This window comes from Fusarium fujikuroi, chromosome FFUJ_chr04 (assembly GCF_900079805.1).
Source record: "Fusarium fujikuroi IMI 58289 draft genome, chromosome FFUJ_chr04".
In the NCBI taxonomy this organism is placed as follows: Eukaryota; Fungi; Ascomycota; class Sordariomycetes; order Hypocreales; family Nectriaceae; genus Fusarium; species Fusarium fujikuroi.
This window is the reverse complement of record NC_036625.1, coordinates 714183-732044: the sequence shown is the minus strand read 5'-3', so window position 1 is coordinate 732044 and position 17862 is coordinate 714183. Positions and strand designations below refer to the sequence as shown.

The following is a 17862-nucleotide window of genomic DNA, read 5'->3' as shown; positions in this document are numbered from 1 at the left end:
GATTAGGTGACCCCCAGAAGCATCCATGATAGTTGATTGCCCTGCAGGCGGAAAAGTTTTCTGTGTGCACAGCATCTATGAGAAACAACAATAAATAAACTATTTTGAACCAATTTCTAGTCCATTGTGTTTCCATGGATTTCTCTCACCGCACTCGATATCATGTACTGTAATTGGCTTATCTCGATCAAATGTCGTCAGTCTCTCATTACTTTGGATGCTATCTCTCTGCCATCCCTCCCTCCATCATGACATCCTTTCACCCACCTTTCCTAGCCCCAGCTCGTTCTCTAATCCACTAGCTTCCGGTCTCTCCACAGGTCGCAACGCCCGAAATAAGGCTTGCACACCTGGCACAGTGCGCAAGCTTTTTGCGTCAATCAAGGTGAGCCACGGCTGTGTTGGTTTTGGTCTCCTTGGATCTTCCTCATCGCCTCCCCCGGCTTGCACCCCCTGGTTCAACCTATCCGTCCAATTGGTGTCTGTTTGTTTGAGCTGTCCTGGAATACGGGGAACAATATTTTTTTTCTTGATCAGAATTTTGCTCGGGTCCAGTTCTGTTCAGCAACCGAGGAAGCTTCTAGCTCAGCGATCTCCTGGAGTAGCCGCACCACCCCGGCTCAATTGGCTATGTATTGGCTTATCTGTGTCCATGAATATTGCTCGCTATGATAGTCGAAAATTGTGAGTTCAATAGTAAATGCTTGTGATCAATTGTCCTGGCTTCATTAGTCTATTGGCAACGATATCTTATATGGGAACCAGAGACCCACAAGAAAGGTGCTACCAGTATAACGTTCAACTATTGAATAGAACCCTTCTCTGCTTCTGGGAATGATTGATTTCATGTTGACGGACAACATGTGAACCAAGGGTATAGATAGTTCTTGCGGTCTGAGGGAATCATGGTGAAAGTTTATAAATATTGAAACCACGGGAGAGAATGTATTCCCCTTAGAGATTCTCTGAATACGGTTTATGAAGCTTCATGAAATAAAGTACCCAGACCATGGCAGAAGTCTACTTCTCTCATACTTCTATAATAGAGGCCATTAGAGGTATGCAGCTCTAGGCAGCTGGAGGTTAGAACATAGGGCCTCTTGCTCAAGGGATGAACCCCTTTGCATGAGCTTAGTGGGCTTTTTGATGAGTTTGCTTAGGCTTCTCATACCAAGTTCTGAAGATTTCTTGCTCTCCGAGGGCGGGCTGCGAGGATATGTAGCTTTTCTCAGACTTCGGTCGAAAGAAAACAAGCTCATCATCCCTTTGAGCCGAATGAAAAGTCCGCCACCGCCTCCCTGATGTCTCTTTTGGAAATGCACCGTACCATACAGTGTGAAAAAGGGCTTATCGTCATGCAGATTCGGCAACCTAGGTTTTTCTCTCCAGTTATGTCGTTCGTCCTTATTTAGCTTATCTCTCGGGACGCCCGTTTGCTCAAGTCAACACAATCCGTGAACAGTAATGTTCGCCAACTTCATGATTAAAAACCTACTGGTAATGATTTCGTCCTCTGCCTCTTCCTGAGAGAGATTTATCATGGGGTCATTTCAAACATCTAACTATAAATCGCTCAGGATCTTGCCAAATGTTTTTGCTGACCCTCTTTGGAGCCATTGACCTATAAAAACCGACCTCTTGAAAAGGACAGAAGCCCTGTCATATCTGTTGCTCTGCCATACCCAGACTGGCCGGTCTTTCTAATCTTACGGTCGTTTGGTTACATCAGTGGCCAAACCTCTGCCATTCGGATAGCGGATGTGAAATATATATGGCACATACGTACTCTGTCCTATATGTCCACAGACCAAGCGGCTACGTCCCATCTAGGTTAGAGTGTATGACCTGCGTCCATTCTCCATTGAGTTCCCTCCTGGCTATCAAGTAAAAGTCATGAAAAGAGGACTGCCTCAATTGTTTACAGAGTACTGTGGACTTGATGCCTTTCCTGATTTACATGTATGTTCACATAATCTACAGCAAAACACGGTCCGTATGCTATGCTACAAGAGCATCTTCTGTGAACTTCAATACCACAACTAAATTGCCTACCTCTGAAGATGTTTCAGGTCACGTGCTACATTGAGACTTTTCAACGTGTTAGATTCTTGCCCGTGATGCAAGACTCCCAGTACAAGACTCATCTTCTCTGAAAGCTTGAGTTCGATATTAAGATGAAATTGGGGTTTTGACGATAAACAAGGCTACGCTGGCACTATTAGGTACTACAACGATATCTAAGCAACCAAGACCAGTGCCATAACCTGGTATCTATGGGGAACGACTGTAGGTGCTGACAGAGACTTTTACTTTACACCTCAGGCTTCAGCATACGCAGCGTTTGTCTGAGTCCAAAATGGTAACTCATTGTCGAGCTACTGAGGAGTAAGATGACAGACAATGAAATTCCTGGCAAGCACTGAAGGCCGCAGATGTAATACTAGTTCCTACTTGTGCGAAGGAGCAGAGAAGTCGTTGTTTTAACAGCTACACCGCATAATCTAGCAATCATTCTTCGCAAGCCTCACTAACCTGTGTTGCTGGCATACGAAGTCATCAGTCGCTCTAGTATGGAAGAGATAAGCTCTGGAATCAGAGTTAGACATTTCAGGTCAGCAGTGATCATAGTGTCGAATTTCAGTTTTGTTGGAGGTCCCAAGGACCCAAATTCGATTGCAAACCAGCATCGCAATTTGTAGCCAAACTCGGATCTCTGAGTCAAGAGTAGAAAACATTGGCAACGAATTCTATGAGCCTTTGATAAAGGTAGTTGAGGACGCCAGAGCAACGGCCGCCTGCTCCAGTGAATCTCCCACCTTATTACATGTGCGGGTGACCCAAGTAACCCTCGACACATTGTAGGCAACAGATGTTGGGTTCGCAATATCATATATCATTCAGTCAAGTTTCGGTTCAACTAGTGCTCATACCTCGCAATGTTTGATAGCCTGTCAAACGTTAAGTAGTTGCAGATTGGTTGTGGGAAATAGGACGGTGGCATATCTTCCCATACTATCGGGACACATGGTTGTAAATCACAAGGAACTAATAGTTTGGTCGTTTCGAAGATTTTTCATTCCGTTGCCTTGTGTGCTAAAGCGATTCCGTCCCAATGCTTAACCGAGCATGAATAGCGTCCTAAACCAGGCTTATTTTTCGCCTTGCAACACCCTCCGACCATGCGGCCTGTCTATCGTCCAGGCCGCCCAGACGCACAATCGTGAGACTCAAGTTTATCGTTCATTGCATTTAGTCAGAACCACCGACGGCACGGGCTAAGGTCATATTAGCAGTTGATCTGATACAACGCATCGGGCCGGAATGTTCGTGCGAGAAGGGGGAGGAGGCCATACTGTAGATCTTCATCTTGCTGTGAGTGACCACAGGCTTGATGATGCCCTTCTCCTCGAGGTCGGCAAGGCACTGTCGTGCCAGAGAACCGTTGATCTTCATTCGGTCGACGAGGGTGGCAATGGTGACGAGACGGTAAGACTGCACATCCTTGTAGAGCTTCTCAGAGGTGGTCTTGTCGAGAACGACGGCGTGTTGGGCCTTGTCCTTGACCTTTCCCTTGGACCTTTGATGATGCGTAAGTTTTTTTTGGTAAATCGTCGATGAACGGTACGCCTTATACATACCACTTCTTCTTTTGCTTCTTTGCTCCAGCGGCGGGGGCCTGATGTCCAAGTCAGTCAAAAATTCATGTTTACAAAGTCTGCCGTCTCAGCGCTGAGGGAGGGCATCATCGTGGACTTACCATTTTGTCTGATGTGCTGTTGTCTGGGTTGGACAAGACAAAGTGTGGTGTTCAATCCGAAGACCTCGCTCGATTGACACTGCGCGATTGGAAAGTGGAAAGAGCCACCCGAGATGTTGCAGGGCAGCCGAGCCCTAAGAAAAAAGAAGGTGCGACCCTGACCCGAGGTCAGTGATTGCCCTGATTGGTTGCACTCGCCCCACCCTAAGCACATTCTGCCCTCCCATCGTCTCTCTCCAATCTCAGTTGCGCCCACATTGTAAACTTCGATTTCGAACTCCCTCCCACTTCGATCACAACTGTACTAACCGCAGCCCGTCAGTCCCGAGACCACTGCAACAGCCAAAATGTCTGACGCCGGCGAGATCGAGGTCGAGAACTCCGCCCTCTATGAGGTGCTCCCCAAGGATGTTGTCAAGGAGGTTGGCAATGTCAAGCTCTTCAACAAGTGGGACTACGATGTCGAGGTCCGCGACATCTCCCTGACGTACGTTTTGACTCTGAAGAAGTTATCTTGAAAAACTTCACTTGTGCGCGACGGGATGCTGACGGATGGCCTACGAATAGTGACTACATTTCCCTGCGAAACCCCGTCTACGTCACCCACACTGCTGGCCGTTATGCTACAAAGCGATTCCGCAAGGCCAACTGCCCCATCATTGAGCGATTGACCAACTCTCTGATGCACCACGGCCGCAACAACGGAAAGAAGCTTATGGCTGTCCGAATTGTCGCCCACGCCTTCGAGATCGTACGTCCAACCTAAGAAGCCCCCGAAGGGGGAAATGTTTTTTATTGGCCTTCACAGAGTGCTAACATCAAGGGTAGATCCACCTCATGACCGATCAGAACCCCATCCAGGTCGCTGTCGACGCCATCGTCAACTGCGGTCCTCGCGAAGACTCTACCCGAATTGGTTCCGCCGGTACCGTCCGACGACAAGCCGTTGATGTCTCTCCCCTCCGCCGAGTTAACCAGGCTATCTCTCTCCTCACCACTGGTGCTCGCGAGGCCTCTTTCCGCAACGTCAAGTCCATTGCTGAGTGCCTTGCTGAGGAGCTGATCAACGCTGCCAAGGGTTCCAGCAACTCTTATGCTATCAAGAAGAAGGACGAGTTGGAGCGTGTGGCCAAGAGCAACCGATAAAAGGTGCAACGGTGGTATCATGATTGGAAGGGTTGGCTTTGGCGCGTTCCGGCTTCTTTCCAGAATTGCATTTTGCGTTCATCGGGTCTGGGAACGCGGCTAGGGATTTTCTTAGGTGGCTCTAGATTCAATAAAAGTCGAGCTCCCTTAGAGGTGAATGAACTAAAATTCAATGTATAAGCAAAAGCTGTCTGTGTTTATAATTATATGGTTTTCCATGTTCGGCTTAACTGACTGTCTCGCCTCTGGAGAGAAACTCAACATTTTGTCGTTCCCTTTCAACTCGTTTGCAGTGGTATGATTGACTTGTTTTGGGGAATAGAAGGCAACTAATCTAGACGGGATATCTTCTCTGAAATCTCCAAGCGCTGAAACATACCAACATGAGGCATACCCTCTTCCCACCAGGTGCCCATCTCCTCATCTACTTCAAATCCCCATTTCTTCCAAAGCTGTACCACCTGCTTCTGCGCATGGACGCAGACGAGTCCTGACCACTGGGGAATCACCATGACGTCTCCGACTGGATTGAGATGTTCGAGGCCGACAACTTTGATGTTGGGATTGAAGTACGACGGGTGAGCTTTCAGCCAACTGAGCACTGTATTGACGAGAAGTCCAGAGATGCCATGTCCTCGGAACTCTTTGATCACTGCCAGTCGTCCTAGTTTTACATACGGCTCTTGGCCGTTATGAAATGTCGTCTCCCGGTCTTTGATATATGGCTTGATTCCCGACGATGCCTTCATCATCTTGTGTCCATTCTGGTTACCATTATCGTCTTGGAGGATCCCATTCCAGTATTTGCCCCCTCTCTCTGGGTGTGGGTCGTGCGGAAACGGCACCAGTCTGATGGTTCCGATCGGTGTTGAGCGTGTCGAGCTCTTCCGAGGTTGTATCACATTTCCCTCTTCATCGCGAACTTCCAGCTCCTCGACCTTATTGACGCTGGCGTAGACGACCCAGTGGCACGAACGAGGATCATCGTCATCAACTTCGTTCTCGGCTGGAACATTTTGTTCCTTGACAAAGACTTGCTCGCGAACTTCCATGGCATCTAGGAAAGTTTGTGAGATCGACGATGGCTGCTCTTCGAGAGGCGCTCCACGTTTGTATCCGTCAAGCTTGCTAGGCTCGAGGAGACTGATGAACGGTGTCCCCATTTCGAGTGTTTCTTTGTTGTAGCTCCGTATATTCTTTGGTATGATTTGAAGGCAAAACTTGACCAACGTAGGGCTAAATTGTAAGATCGGTGAAGGTGGGAAATGTGGGAAATGTCCCTGCCGTGTGGAAAAGAAATGATATGAATGCGTCGAGATAGCAGAATACCAACTAGATGGAAGGCGCAAAAGAAAAAAGGCAAGGTGTGTGATATAGGCACCTATGAATTGCTGCGGCTGGGTTCGGCCAATTTTCGAGCGTTATAATAAGAATTATAAAATAAAAAAACAACCGAGAACTCGATCTTAAAGATGGCGACGTGGTTGATAGTAATGTCAGATACACCCATCAAATATGATGTCAATTCACAGCGCGGGGGTCATAGCAAAACCGAGCTACCTATGTACGGCGATTTAATCCTGCCTGAGTAGTTTCACTGATAACATCCATGGCTGAAAAACAAACGTGGATTATCGATTGGTTCAAAATGGAAAACGTAACGTGCATCTGCTCGCCACTCCAGGATATCTTGAATTGTGTGAGAGGGTTTTGCAGCCATTACCACCCAGGGAGGTCATCACCACATTCTGTTGTTTTTAGGTGGACCCTACTTGAGCTTAACTAACACGCAGAGGATCTACTTCGATGATACAAGGCCCACCCGTCTTTCGTGTGTCGTTCGCTGTGGAGAAGCTTTTTCGATAATTGTACATAATTAGATGCGTAGAAAGTGGTAAACAACCATCATATTAATACATAATAACAGGATCACCGATGATGCAAGATCTAGAAACCCGAATCACCCAGATGTGGTTATTGGGAATATGTACTCCTTTGAGAGGATATCCCTTATGCGAATACCGACTTAGGCTGTCGATTAACACATGTATATTAGGAATCTTGCAGGTTAGAGGCCTGAACCGTTGTCAATCCCTTTCAGCACGTCTCTTGCACACATAAGAATCTATGGGGGTGTTAGACAGCTGCCTTGTCTAGATTTGACTCGAAGCTTCCATCCTTGAATGGGACGTTGGCACTGCCGAAGTCAGTGTTTGTCAAAGCTGTACGAGCCGCAGCGGTCAAACTCTCCCAGGCAATCAGCGGCTGCTGGCCACCTTGGTCGTTGGTAAAGATCATTTGGTGGTTAGTAGGCCAGATGGCAGTATATCCCACTAAAGGACTGTTTCCGGAGAATGTACCAGACGTTCTCTTGTCATATCCTCCGTGTTGAGAAACTGCCATGCCAACAACTGTGGCACTTGTGCTTTCACCAGACAACCATATCACCGCGTTTTCCCAGTCGTGGCGATGTCCTAGTCCGGGAGAGGGTGAATCCTTTGGCATGTACCAAGAGTACATAATACCGTAGCGACCATTGTAAGTCCCGCCTCGTACGTAGACCTGGCCCGTACTGCTACTGCAACCTCCATTAGATGAGCCACTTGTGGCTAGGCCTCCACTAACAACCAGGTCAGCTCAGTTCGAGGACGTCTTAACTTAACATACCCAGTGTTTCCCTTACTATCAACCGCGGGAAAGGGCACACATCCGTTGAAGACCTTGAGGTAAGGCTTGTACTTCAGATAGAGTGAGCCAGCTGTATTGGATGGAACAGTTTGCGGAAACCCAACGACAGCATCGTGATTAATAACAGCACGGCGCTCGATAGGTGATGCAAGGATACCTGAAGCAAGGGCAAAGCCCGACAGAAGTTGAGTAATGAGCACCATCTTGCTTGGGGTTGCTATCGGAAGTCAGTATTCAGCGGCAGACATAGAGGGGTAGGCATACTTGGAGGTGGACAATATATCAAGTGCGTAGCGGTAGCTCTGGCCTGTTGATCAGAGACTCGGAGGTCAATCTTTCAGCTGGGAAACTGCCAGCTTATAAGTTGGCCGTTCTTGGACCTCCGCCTGAGATACTACGTTAAACCGCAGGGCCTATAATGGCACGAGGCTGTATGAGAACATTGAATTGGCGGATCATATAGAAATCCCCGGCCGTAGCGTGGACGTTGTACTTTGGGCTGCCTTATTGGGAATTATGGCCGAAGGCATAGTCTTGGGGAGAAGCAGTGTGGGGGTTTGCTCTGATTATGAGGTAAATGGGCTATGGTGTTAGTTGTGAGTTGGTTCAGTTAGGTGCTAGAGTAAGACTCAAGAATCGTTCAGAAGATAATTGAGTTACTATCCTCTTCTGCAAGTTGGAACGATTGCCCTGACATAAAATACGAAGTTACGGAGTAGAGGTCTCAAGGAGTGTTGTTATGGTGTATCTCTAAGGTGGTTGGTGACGGCGATCAGAAGCCCGTGGTGTAGTAAAGCATCTGATTGGGGATAGATCAACTTGACGTGGTTGTCAGGTGGGTGTTTGCCCCCGGCGGTTCTCCTCTTAAGGACATGGGTCTTTATGTTATTCAATTGTCGACTGCCGATAACAGAGGAACTACCCGACCACTGCACTTAAACACCCCGACATTTCCAATATGCAAACTTTTTGTATTGGGATTCAAATTCGCTATTACATGTCCAATAGCATAATTTATATTTCTTTTAGTCCGAATAAACTCAAAGACTTTGAATCAACATAAGGCTGCACAGGTACTCGCACGTAAGGTCAATACTTCCATCAAGCTTGGATTATGAAATTGGGTCGGCAGTCATAAAGCAACTGACAAAGAAAAGCAAAAGCAGTACTCGGCCCCCATCCCCTAATAGCTACGGTCACATATATATGCCGCCACCATACAAGTGTGTAGAGCTCTGTATTACATGATCCAGCATCATGTAGTGTTAAAGGGTTTTGTTTAGACTGGTCTAGGGTAACTAAGTATATCAAACTTGAGTATTTCCTTCTGCATATCACACATGCAATGAAGCTTCAATTTCGGTATAGGACTCTCTAAATGGAGTCAGAAGCTTGCTTCGCTGGAGTTTCAAGCTCTGTTGAAATTGTGTTTATTGACGTGATTAAGTTATTGCGAACACGTTGGTATCCCATATGGCAAAGACCGTTATAATTTGAATAGACACTATCCTCGATTCACCGTATTTGAATTAAAATATGAAGACGAGCAGCTACTGAGTAAACATTTATAGCTCGTACCGATTTGACTAAATTTTTAGGGTATGCAGCTATAAATGTTTCAGATGTTTCTTGTGGCACTGAATCCACGATCCCAAAGTCACGCCTCTTTGTAAACCATAAGCCACACATGCAGGATGAGGTTGACCGTGGTATATATCAGAGTTCTGGGCCTAACTAATGCAGGGTTGATGCAAGGATGTTATAAGCATTCTCACCACGGATCTGAGTTCCGTGGGTTGTCTCAGAATTGGAGGCTTAAATTCCAGCATGGCAGGGTAGTTGTTCAATTTGGGTCATCGGGTTTCCCTCGAAGAGGGTGAAGCATCGATGTCTCTATACTACCGGAAATATGATTCCGTTTTATGTCCGGTCAGTTGGTTGCTGGCGGTTGGTTGACACTTTGAGGCTATCATGTAAGACAAGACATTCCTTTGATCAAAGTCGGTGGCTTGAATATGAATATCACACGATGCGCATTCTGGCTGTCTGGGCAGGCAGTGGAACCCGACTAAAGCAAGGGCATCAAATCTGCACGATGATTCATACAGATGATAGACCAAGAGCTAGAGTTGGGAATGTTGATGCGAACCCTGCATATAGATGGAGATAGATACATAAGGTACTAAGGTAGACGATTTGGACGCGGGCCGTCGATGAGAGTGGGTTATACTGGCACGAGCCAACTCGATGACCGGACACATTTCGCATTTCGTCTGATCTGAGCATTTATCGTATTAGAATCTGCACGGACTCGCAGAAGCTTTCAGGTTACTGGGGATGTCGTCTCATTAATGTTACCTTGGTGGTGTGTAAGACGGCCCATGCAGTGTGAGCGAAATGGGCAAAGAGGGCTGCAGGTCTCCAGGGGAGCGGTATGTTAATGTTAATGGCTAATTCCGCCCCGTTTCTTTCCTTCGCGTCTAGAATCTCGAGTTACGTCTAATCCCCAAACTCATGGGTGTCGATCCACAACCTCATTAACTTGCAGCACATACCGCAGACGCTAGTGGAGGCGGGATGGAATTGAGATTGGGCATGATCCCAGAGCTCAAAAAGCAATTATTCTTCACATCTGTCAGACAAGTACATTGAGTTCCATATATACAGTAAGAGATATGTTGGTACTGTTACAGACTTTGACTAGAGCCGGCGCATTTTGTCCCCTCCCGAGACCTGGAACGGTATCATACTAGCCCAACTTTCTTGACTCTTTTAGCACATAACGATCCATCTCAATGTTGGTTTCATCACTTGCGCCATACCAGTAGCACTTTACCCTTTCAACCCAACAATAGCAACTCTCCCTTATTGTCCTATTCTCTTCTGGCAATTCTTTGACGTTCCTTTTGCCCTTCTTGGCGACCCTGTCTTGTCTATTCCATTTGCAGCCTACGCTCGAACCAACATCCATCCATATTCATCCCGCAAAAAGGCTGAGGCCACCCCTCGATCTAGAACCCTTGCCAAAACCCGCCGCAAGCTATTTCGCGTTTGCTCAGGGGGTTTGAATTTGATTTGAGCAACCTGCCAACCAAACTGAACAGCTCACTCGGCAACAACGCTCGCTTTGGATCAAACTCGGCGCATTCGAACACATATTCGCTACCTTGTGCCTGTGCCTACGCTTGTTCAACGCCATATCATATCCTGTCCTTCTCGGAACTGCGCTGCAGGGACAAATTCCAAGATCCATGAGCCCGCGATTGGTCGACGGGGCACACGTTTAACGACAGCTCCTGGCACTGCGCTCCGATATATGAATTCTTGATGAGTTCAGTAGTGCAACAAAGACCAACCGCCGTACTCATAAACTCCTGACCTGACCTTCTCTCGAACCGTTACAGCTTATACCCACCCACCTCTCGCCGTTGCCGACCCCCAGCTGCGAAACCTCCAACTACGCCAGCTCTGGCGGCTGTAAACTCTTCGATAAAGCTGCACCAGTCCCCTACGATATTCAATGCCCTGGCAGCCTCTTCCCCGCATCGCGTTCGCCGTCGCGATCTACCCTTTCCCAGCTTCGAGTCCCGCCGACCTTCCGCTCGAGATTGGTGATGAGCTCTACATTATCGAAGAGACACCAGACGGTAACTGGCTGCGCGGCTACCTCGTAGCGCCTCCCAGTCTTCTGGCTGGTCTGACTTCTGTCAAGGGCCAGACACTCGAGGCGCGCGTGTTCAGCGGAATTTTCCCACGAAGCTGTGTTGAGGTTCGCGAGATGCTAGGAGAGCCCGAAGAGGGCGACGAAAACGACGATGCAGCAAGTGATGGCCCAGCTTTGGATGGTGATATGCCTCGTGCGAGCGATAGTGCCAAAAGTGGTGTAACGAACGTTTCAACGCGCAAGAGCCGAAAAGATGGAAATAGGTCAACGATCTCGAGCAAAGGCAGAACACCCTTCAGGGAGCTTCACAATGGCACTTTGGGAAGTCTATCAATACCCGTGGATAGAGATCCCAACGCTCCACGCCCTGCTGCACCCGTACCAATGCTCAAGATTGGAGACGAGACACCAACTTCGCTATCAGAACCCTTAATAGACGAGATCGCCTCATGTCTTCGAGAATGGCATTCCACTAATCTCCATGAACTCCTGCTCTCCCGACAATATAGCCGACTGGATCAGCTTTCTCAACTTATTACAGGCCTCAACTTACATCGGCAACAGTTTCTGTATAACGTTCTTACTGCACACGAATACGATCGTTTACGTGAAAGGACTGTCTGGGACTTGGTCAGGGTGAATAAATTATGTGGAGGTGAAGTTATTGTGCGAGATCCTGAAGCTCGGGGAAGGGTCTTGACAGCCGACGATTGTATTGTCAAAGTCACCAAGTTGCAGTCTGTGATGAGTCTATTGGATGAACCCCCACAGCCCCTTGTCGAATTGACTGCTCTACACCATCTCATGGTCGATATTAAGGGCTTCGCCGGTGCCTCGATTGAAGAGACCTCACTGGTTTTTTACCTCGTCAGCAAACCTCAATATGGTCAGCCCACTACTCTTTCAGAAGGGTTTACAGTAAAAATCCCTGCTGGGGGTACAATCGTCAACCTGGCCAAGCATGCACAGACGAAGACTCTTTTCACAGATTTATCCCCACAAGACGTGGGCGATGTTCCTTCAGCAGAAACAGAACTCTTCCTGGTTGTCAAAGTGCTAGCATCTCAGCAGATTATACCCTCTCAGCCTCTCTCGCGCTCAGGTACCGGCCCAACGGCTCCATACTCGAGGGACCACATGAAACCGACATCTTCAGGCGGAATGAAGTCAACGAGGCGGAGTCTCATGTGGGGTGGTAAGAGCTCAAGATCTGGCATTTCAAGAGGGTCACCTGTGACGCGGATGGACGCCGTTGCCGAGCAAAATGATGAACGGCTTTCAACAAGCGGCGCCGAAAGTCGAGAAGGCACTGGACCTCCAAGTACAGCAGGCTCAAAAACCGGCAGCCCCCCAGATGGAGTGCAGATTGCAGATCGCACAATCGGTCTTGGCGTTCTCCGATTAAATCCAATCATGAAGCAAGATGACGAGGTCGAACATCTTATTAATATCTGGTCGACATCTTCGAGGCATGCAGGTGAAAAGGACGCCGGTGATGATTGGGATCCGCTGGTCAAGGAATTATTGGACAGCCCTTCTGGACACTACGAAAAGTCCCGAAGGGGTGAGCGATTGCAGCTTCAGCTCAAGAGTTTTAATCACTCCGACGCTGACATCCTCATAAAATCCACTCCAACGATGCTCTCAGGCGTGACGAAGACAAGCAAGATGGGATTCTCCGGAGCACCCACCAGACCTCGCTCTGACATCTACTTCACCTTAACTGACGCTGCCCTGGGAAAACAGAACCTTCTGTCTCGATTTGGTGGTAGCCCAACGGCCATGCCCTCTAGTGTTCATGGAAACAACCTCCAGATAACACTCGAGGTTAGAAAGACCTCCGGAGAGCGGATTGAGAACTGCATTGTTGCCTCCTCCAATACAGAAGCCTTGAGCACATTCAAATCGATAGCTACGGAAAGAGGAGAGCCCTGGAATCAGACACTGCGTCTTGCTCTGGCCCCTAACGAAGTCCCACAAGCTCATGTTGTCATGTTTGTTTCTGATATGCCCAACCCCCCATTTGCCATTGGCCACATGCCATTATGGGACCAGGGGGCATTCATAAGGGATGGTTTACACGGTCTGCTGCTTTATAAGATAGATGAGCATACCTCTACCGCACAACCTGGGCCAACTGGAAAGGGCGGGTATCTGTCGCTATCGTGGACCCCGCAAGGCAAAGATGACCATCCTGCGGAAGTTACTGGCCCCCTCGCTGTGCTCCGTATCGATACCTATCTCTGCAGCACAAGGTTCTCACAGGACAGAGTGATCTTAGGGCTTTTGAAGTGGCGAGATCTTCAGCGAGAGGAGGTTCCAGGTGTGCTTAGGCAGCTCATTTTTGTGCCTGAAATCGAAGTGGTCAAGCTGCTCAACGATGTGCTTGATGGTCTATTCGGAATCCTCGTGGAGTACTCCGGAAGTCATGAATTTGAGGATCTTGTCTTCACTGCCTTGGTCAGAGTATTAGGCATTGTACATGACCGAAGATTCAACCTAGGCCCATTGGTTGATCAGTATGCTGAGAACCAGTTCAACTACCCCTTTGCGACTCCCTGTCTCATGCGATCTTTTACGAGACTCCTTCAAAGTCCAACAGAGCCCGAGACCGCCCGAAAGCTGCGTGCTACTTTCAAGGTTGTCAGGCACATCCTTAAATTTATCACACATGCTCGAACCCAGCAGAAGGAGAAAGAAGCTGGCATTGGTATCACATCCAACACCACCGGTTTTACACGCGAGCTCCGCGCCATCTTTAAGGCTCTTGACGCGATGATGCGCAACTCTACCCCTGCACTTGTTGGAACACAGACGCTCGCCGTCCAGCATTTCCACACATGGCTACCAGAACTTGCTGGGTTGCTGACCACAGAGGAAATATTGCATATTGCCATTGACTTTATGGACTCGTGCACGGATGTCAAGGGCAAACTTGTTCTGTATAAGCTTGTCCTGATTATCAATTATGGCAAACTGGACTTATTTGCTCACCCTGACCAAAAATTAGCCCTCAGCACCAACACCGTTCGATGGATCACTCCTCACTGGGGTCATTCTGAAGAGGTGACCGACCAATGGAGAGACCAGATCCGTCTATGCTGTTCCATATTGGCGAGCCAGATCGACTATCTCGGCTCAGAAATTCCGGACCACATTCCAAAAATAATCGATTCTTACCTGGCGGTTCTTGCTGCTCCCCGCAAGCCGAAAGACCGCCTTTCTCTTCTTTTCCCATCGTCCTACCCTTTCCCTACTAAACCTGTTAATGAAGACCTTCAGTTCGATGAAGCATTGGTCGAGCTTTCTGCTATTTTGTCCGCAATATCTAATTCACCCTCAGGCATGCAACTGGAGCTTGCTGAGGACGACTTGACTACTCTTTTAGAGAATCTTCTTAGGGTACACATGAGCATACTGAAGGGAGAAGCATATCCCCTGGGCTGGTTGAGTGTCCACATTCATCATCACAAATCGACTATGCGAACCCTAGAGTATCTCGCTGGTACAATGCTAGAAGCTTTCCTTCCCGACCCAGAGGAAGCAGAGAGCTTTAATACTGAGCTATGGAAGCTCTTCTTTACCACACTCCTTAAACTCGTGGGCAGTACGTCTCTCGCGTTAGAGACGTTCCCGGAGCAGAAGCGAAGAGCAGTGTGGAAGATTGCGGGAGATGTTCGAGAACATGGTGCTGAGCTCCTTCGTCGCACTTGGGAGGCGATCGGTTGGGAGACTACCCCCGATGAACGAAGCCGATACAATCTCTCAAAGATGGGAGGGTATCAAGTTCAATATGTCCCGGCACTTGTTGGTCCTATCGTCGAGTTGTGCCTCAGCGTGCATGAAGGTCTTCGAAGAATGGCTGTCGAAGTGCTACAGACTATGATTGTCAGCGAATGGACACTGAGCGAGGATCTATCCATCATTCAGACAGAGACAATCGATCGATTGGATCTGTTCTTCAAGGAGAAGCCTTTGACTGAGAGCATCCTCCAGAAACTGTTCATATCCGAGCTACTTGAACGTTTTGAGCCCCTGGCAGAAATTCCCGACGAACCGCTCTATACAGCTCTACGCGAGTTCGTTGGAACTATAGATGAATTTCTCGACCTCCTGGTTGCAGTCCACAGTAGTGAGGATCCTGGCGAAGCAACACATCTCATTAATCGTTTGCGGCTCATGGAATTCCTTCGCGATATGCAAAAGGAGGAGATCTTTGTTCGCTATGTGCACCAGCTTGCAGACCTGCAAGCCGAATCGCGGAACCACACAGAAGCTGGTTTGGCCCTACGGCTGCATGCTGATCTGTATGAGTGGGATCCCGCTAGCCAGACGCCGGCTCTGCCCGACCCGGAATTTCCGGCACAGTCTCAGTTTGAGCGAAAAGAGAGACTCTACTTCGACATGATCAAATACTTTGAAGAGGGAGAGTCATGGAGCCATGCTTTGGCAGCATATAAAGAACTACAAGCACAGTACGAGACCAACATCTTCGATTTCTCCAAGCTGGCCAGGACTGAACGAGCAATCGCAACGATATATGAGACCATCTCCAAAAGTGACAAACTCGTCCCTAAATACTTCAAGGTTGTCTATAAGGGGCTTGGATTCCATGCTAACCTTAGAGACAAGGAGTATATATACGAGGGATCTCCAAGCGAACGCGCTTCCGCTTTTACAGACCGCATGCAAGAGCAGTATCCAGCTGCTCAAATTGTCACTGGGGGTGATGTTGAAGATGTTGAAGGCCAGTTCCTGGTTATCTCAGCTGTCACTCCTCATCGCGACCTCAGCCACCAGGTTTTCCAGCGCGCTCGGGTGCCACAAGTAATTCGGGATTTTCTTTTATCATCTCATCCTCAGACCTTTTCTATCTCCACACGACGCAATACAAATGGCCCTGTCAAGGAGCACTCTGCTGAGAAACTGGTTTTCACAACTGCTGATGCTTTCCCTACAATACTTCGTCGTAGCGAAGTTGTTGACATGGAGGAAGTCAGACTCAATGCCCACGAGACAGCCTTGGAGCGGATTGTCCGCAAAACCCAAGAAATGACTGCCCTTGAGCATCGAGTTGCTGATGGTAACGGGGATCATGCTCAGCTTCTTCTCGACGCAGTCAGCGTTTCTGTCAACCCAACTTCTGAGAGTAGTGTAGCCTGTTACCGCCAACTGCTGCCAGAACCCAAGGAAGTCAACGATGACACTGAAGATGATGAGGACCAGGAAGCATCAGAGGCGGAACTGACACCCCAAGACAGCGCTATCAAGATGGCACTTGTGGACCATGCTATCATGATTAAGAGGTGCCTTGCCATGTTCGCCCGAAGTCCCAATGAAATTCTCAACAGTAGACATGAGGAGCTTCATAGGTGTAAGTTAGCCTTTTAACCACAGGTTGGTTCATACAACTAATTTATTATAGTCTTTGAGAGTACATTTGCGTCGGAAATCGCACACTTCATGCCTCCTCAGCCCCAACGCGAAACGGTTACGACACCTTCTCCTACTTGGAGACGATTGTCTCGTTCTTCTGAAGCCAGCCCCAAACATAACAATATTGGGGTTTCGGTGAACGGCGTTACCACAGAAGAAGCGTCAGTCATTAGGCCCGTCTCCAAACGAGGCACACGACTCAGTTTCCTTGGTGGAAGCAAGAAGAAAGAACCCGAGTTGCCAACTGAGCCTGAGGAACCTGCTGTTGATATTGAAACAGCGAGCAACCTGAGCCGCTCTTTGAGCCGAAGTCAAAGCAAAGAACAAAACCGTCGGCATAGCTTTTTCCGCGCTCAATCTCACGACGAGAAGCATCCTGAGTCTCCGGGAGGGTTTAGCAGCCGAGGGAGTTTCGACCAGCAATTCGGCGGAGGCAACGAAAGGGCTGTCGAGAACAAGATCCCTAGCAAGAAGGGCAGTGTCCGCAAGAGATTTAGCATGCTCAAGCTTGGCCGTAAGGGCAGCAAAGGCAATGGCATGATGGGAAGTCTGGACGAGGAGTAGGACTACTTCCGGGCTTATTTTGGCCGCTACAACGTAGGGTTCGACGATAAGGCGTCCCGGCACTGAGGACAAGACTCTCCGAACACCGATAGAAGCATGAACGGACTGACCTATAGAGGTTCCCTTTATACCCTTCCTTTGTATTTCTGATTCTTTTATGAATGTTGTCCTACCCGAAAAGGGAGTTAGAGGGAAAGAAGATGTATATTCACAAGTAGAGCACCCAAGGTTGGATCACCTTGGGAACGGAGACGACTTGTGAACCTGGGAGAAAGGATGGATATACAATGTGTTGATACCTCACTGCTCTCCTGACTACAAGCAGAGAGGAGCTCTTTTCTTTTTATATTTTGTTATCTTCTGGCTTGTTTCCCTCACTGATGTTGCCTGCATCGCCACAAAAAGACCTCTTCGCATTCATTTGTTTCTTTACTTTTCGCAGGCTATTTCCGTCATGTAAGCTTGGTGTTATGGATACCTAGGATGTTATTTATGCCTAGTTATGGCAGGCCATAGGGAACTGTGTGTGTTTGCGTGCTTGCAGCACACGTACAATTTACGTCTAGAGCCTGTGAGGCATCAAGACTTGATAATTCATTCTACTGCG

At 48.3% G+C, this 17862-nt stretch overlaps 5 protein-coding genes; 2 read left to right on the top strand and 3 right to left on the bottom strand.

Annotated features, from left to right (window-relative positions):
• Nucleotides 1–3249: 3249 nt before the first annotated feature.
• Nucleotides 3250–3760, bottom strand: FFUJ_13214 (probable ribosomal protein S25.e.c7; the record flags this gene model as incomplete). XM_023575871.1 has 4 exons in its annotated part: nucleotides 3250–3275; nucleotides 3354–3577; nucleotides 3639–3676; nucleotides 3758–3760. The coding sequence occupies 4 exons, from the start codon at nucleotides 3758–3760 to the stop codon at nucleotides 3250–3252; spliced, it is 291 nt and encodes a 96-aa protein (XP_023429637.1).
• A 344-nt stretch (nucleotides 3761–4104) lies between these two features.
• On the top strand, nucleotides 4105–4903 carry FFUJ_13213 (probable 40S ribosomal protein S5; the record flags this gene model as incomplete). XM_023575870.1 has 3 exons in its annotated part: nucleotides 4105–4244; nucleotides 4325–4508; nucleotides 4586–4903. The coding sequence occupies 3 exons, from the start codon at nucleotides 4105–4107 to the stop codon at nucleotides 4901–4903; spliced, it is 642 nt and encodes a 213-aa protein (XP_023429116.1).
• Nucleotides 4904–5232: 329 nt separating this feature from the next.
• On the bottom strand, nucleotides 5233–6066 carry FFUJ_13212 (uncharacterized protein; the record flags this gene model as incomplete). Its single annotated transcript, XM_023575869.1, has 1 exon — nucleotides 5233–6066. The coding sequence occupies one exon, from the start codon at nucleotides 6064–6066 to the stop codon at nucleotides 5233–5235; it is 834 nt and encodes a 277-aa protein (XP_023429115.1).
• Nucleotides 6067–7039: 973 nt separating this feature from the next.
• Nucleotides 7040–7794, bottom strand: FFUJ_13211 (related to NPP1 domain protein; the record flags this gene model as incomplete). XM_023575868.1 has 2 exons in its annotated part: nucleotides 7040–7523; nucleotides 7571–7794. 2 exons carry the CDS (start codon nucleotides 7792–7794, stop codon nucleotides 7040–7042), a joined length of 708 nt encoding a protein of 235 aa, XP_023429114.1.
• Nucleotides 7795–11111: 3317 nt separating this feature from the next.
• FFUJ_13210 (related to dock180 protein) lies at nucleotides 11112–17255 on the top strand (the record flags this gene model as incomplete). XM_023575867.1 has 2 exons in its annotated part: nucleotides 11112–16629; nucleotides 16681–17255. The coding sequence occupies 2 exons, from the start codon at nucleotides 11112–11114 to the stop codon at nucleotides 17253–17255; spliced, it is 6093 nt and encodes a 2030-aa protein (XP_023429113.1).
• Between the last annotated feature and the right edge of the window lie 607 nt (nucleotides 17256–17862).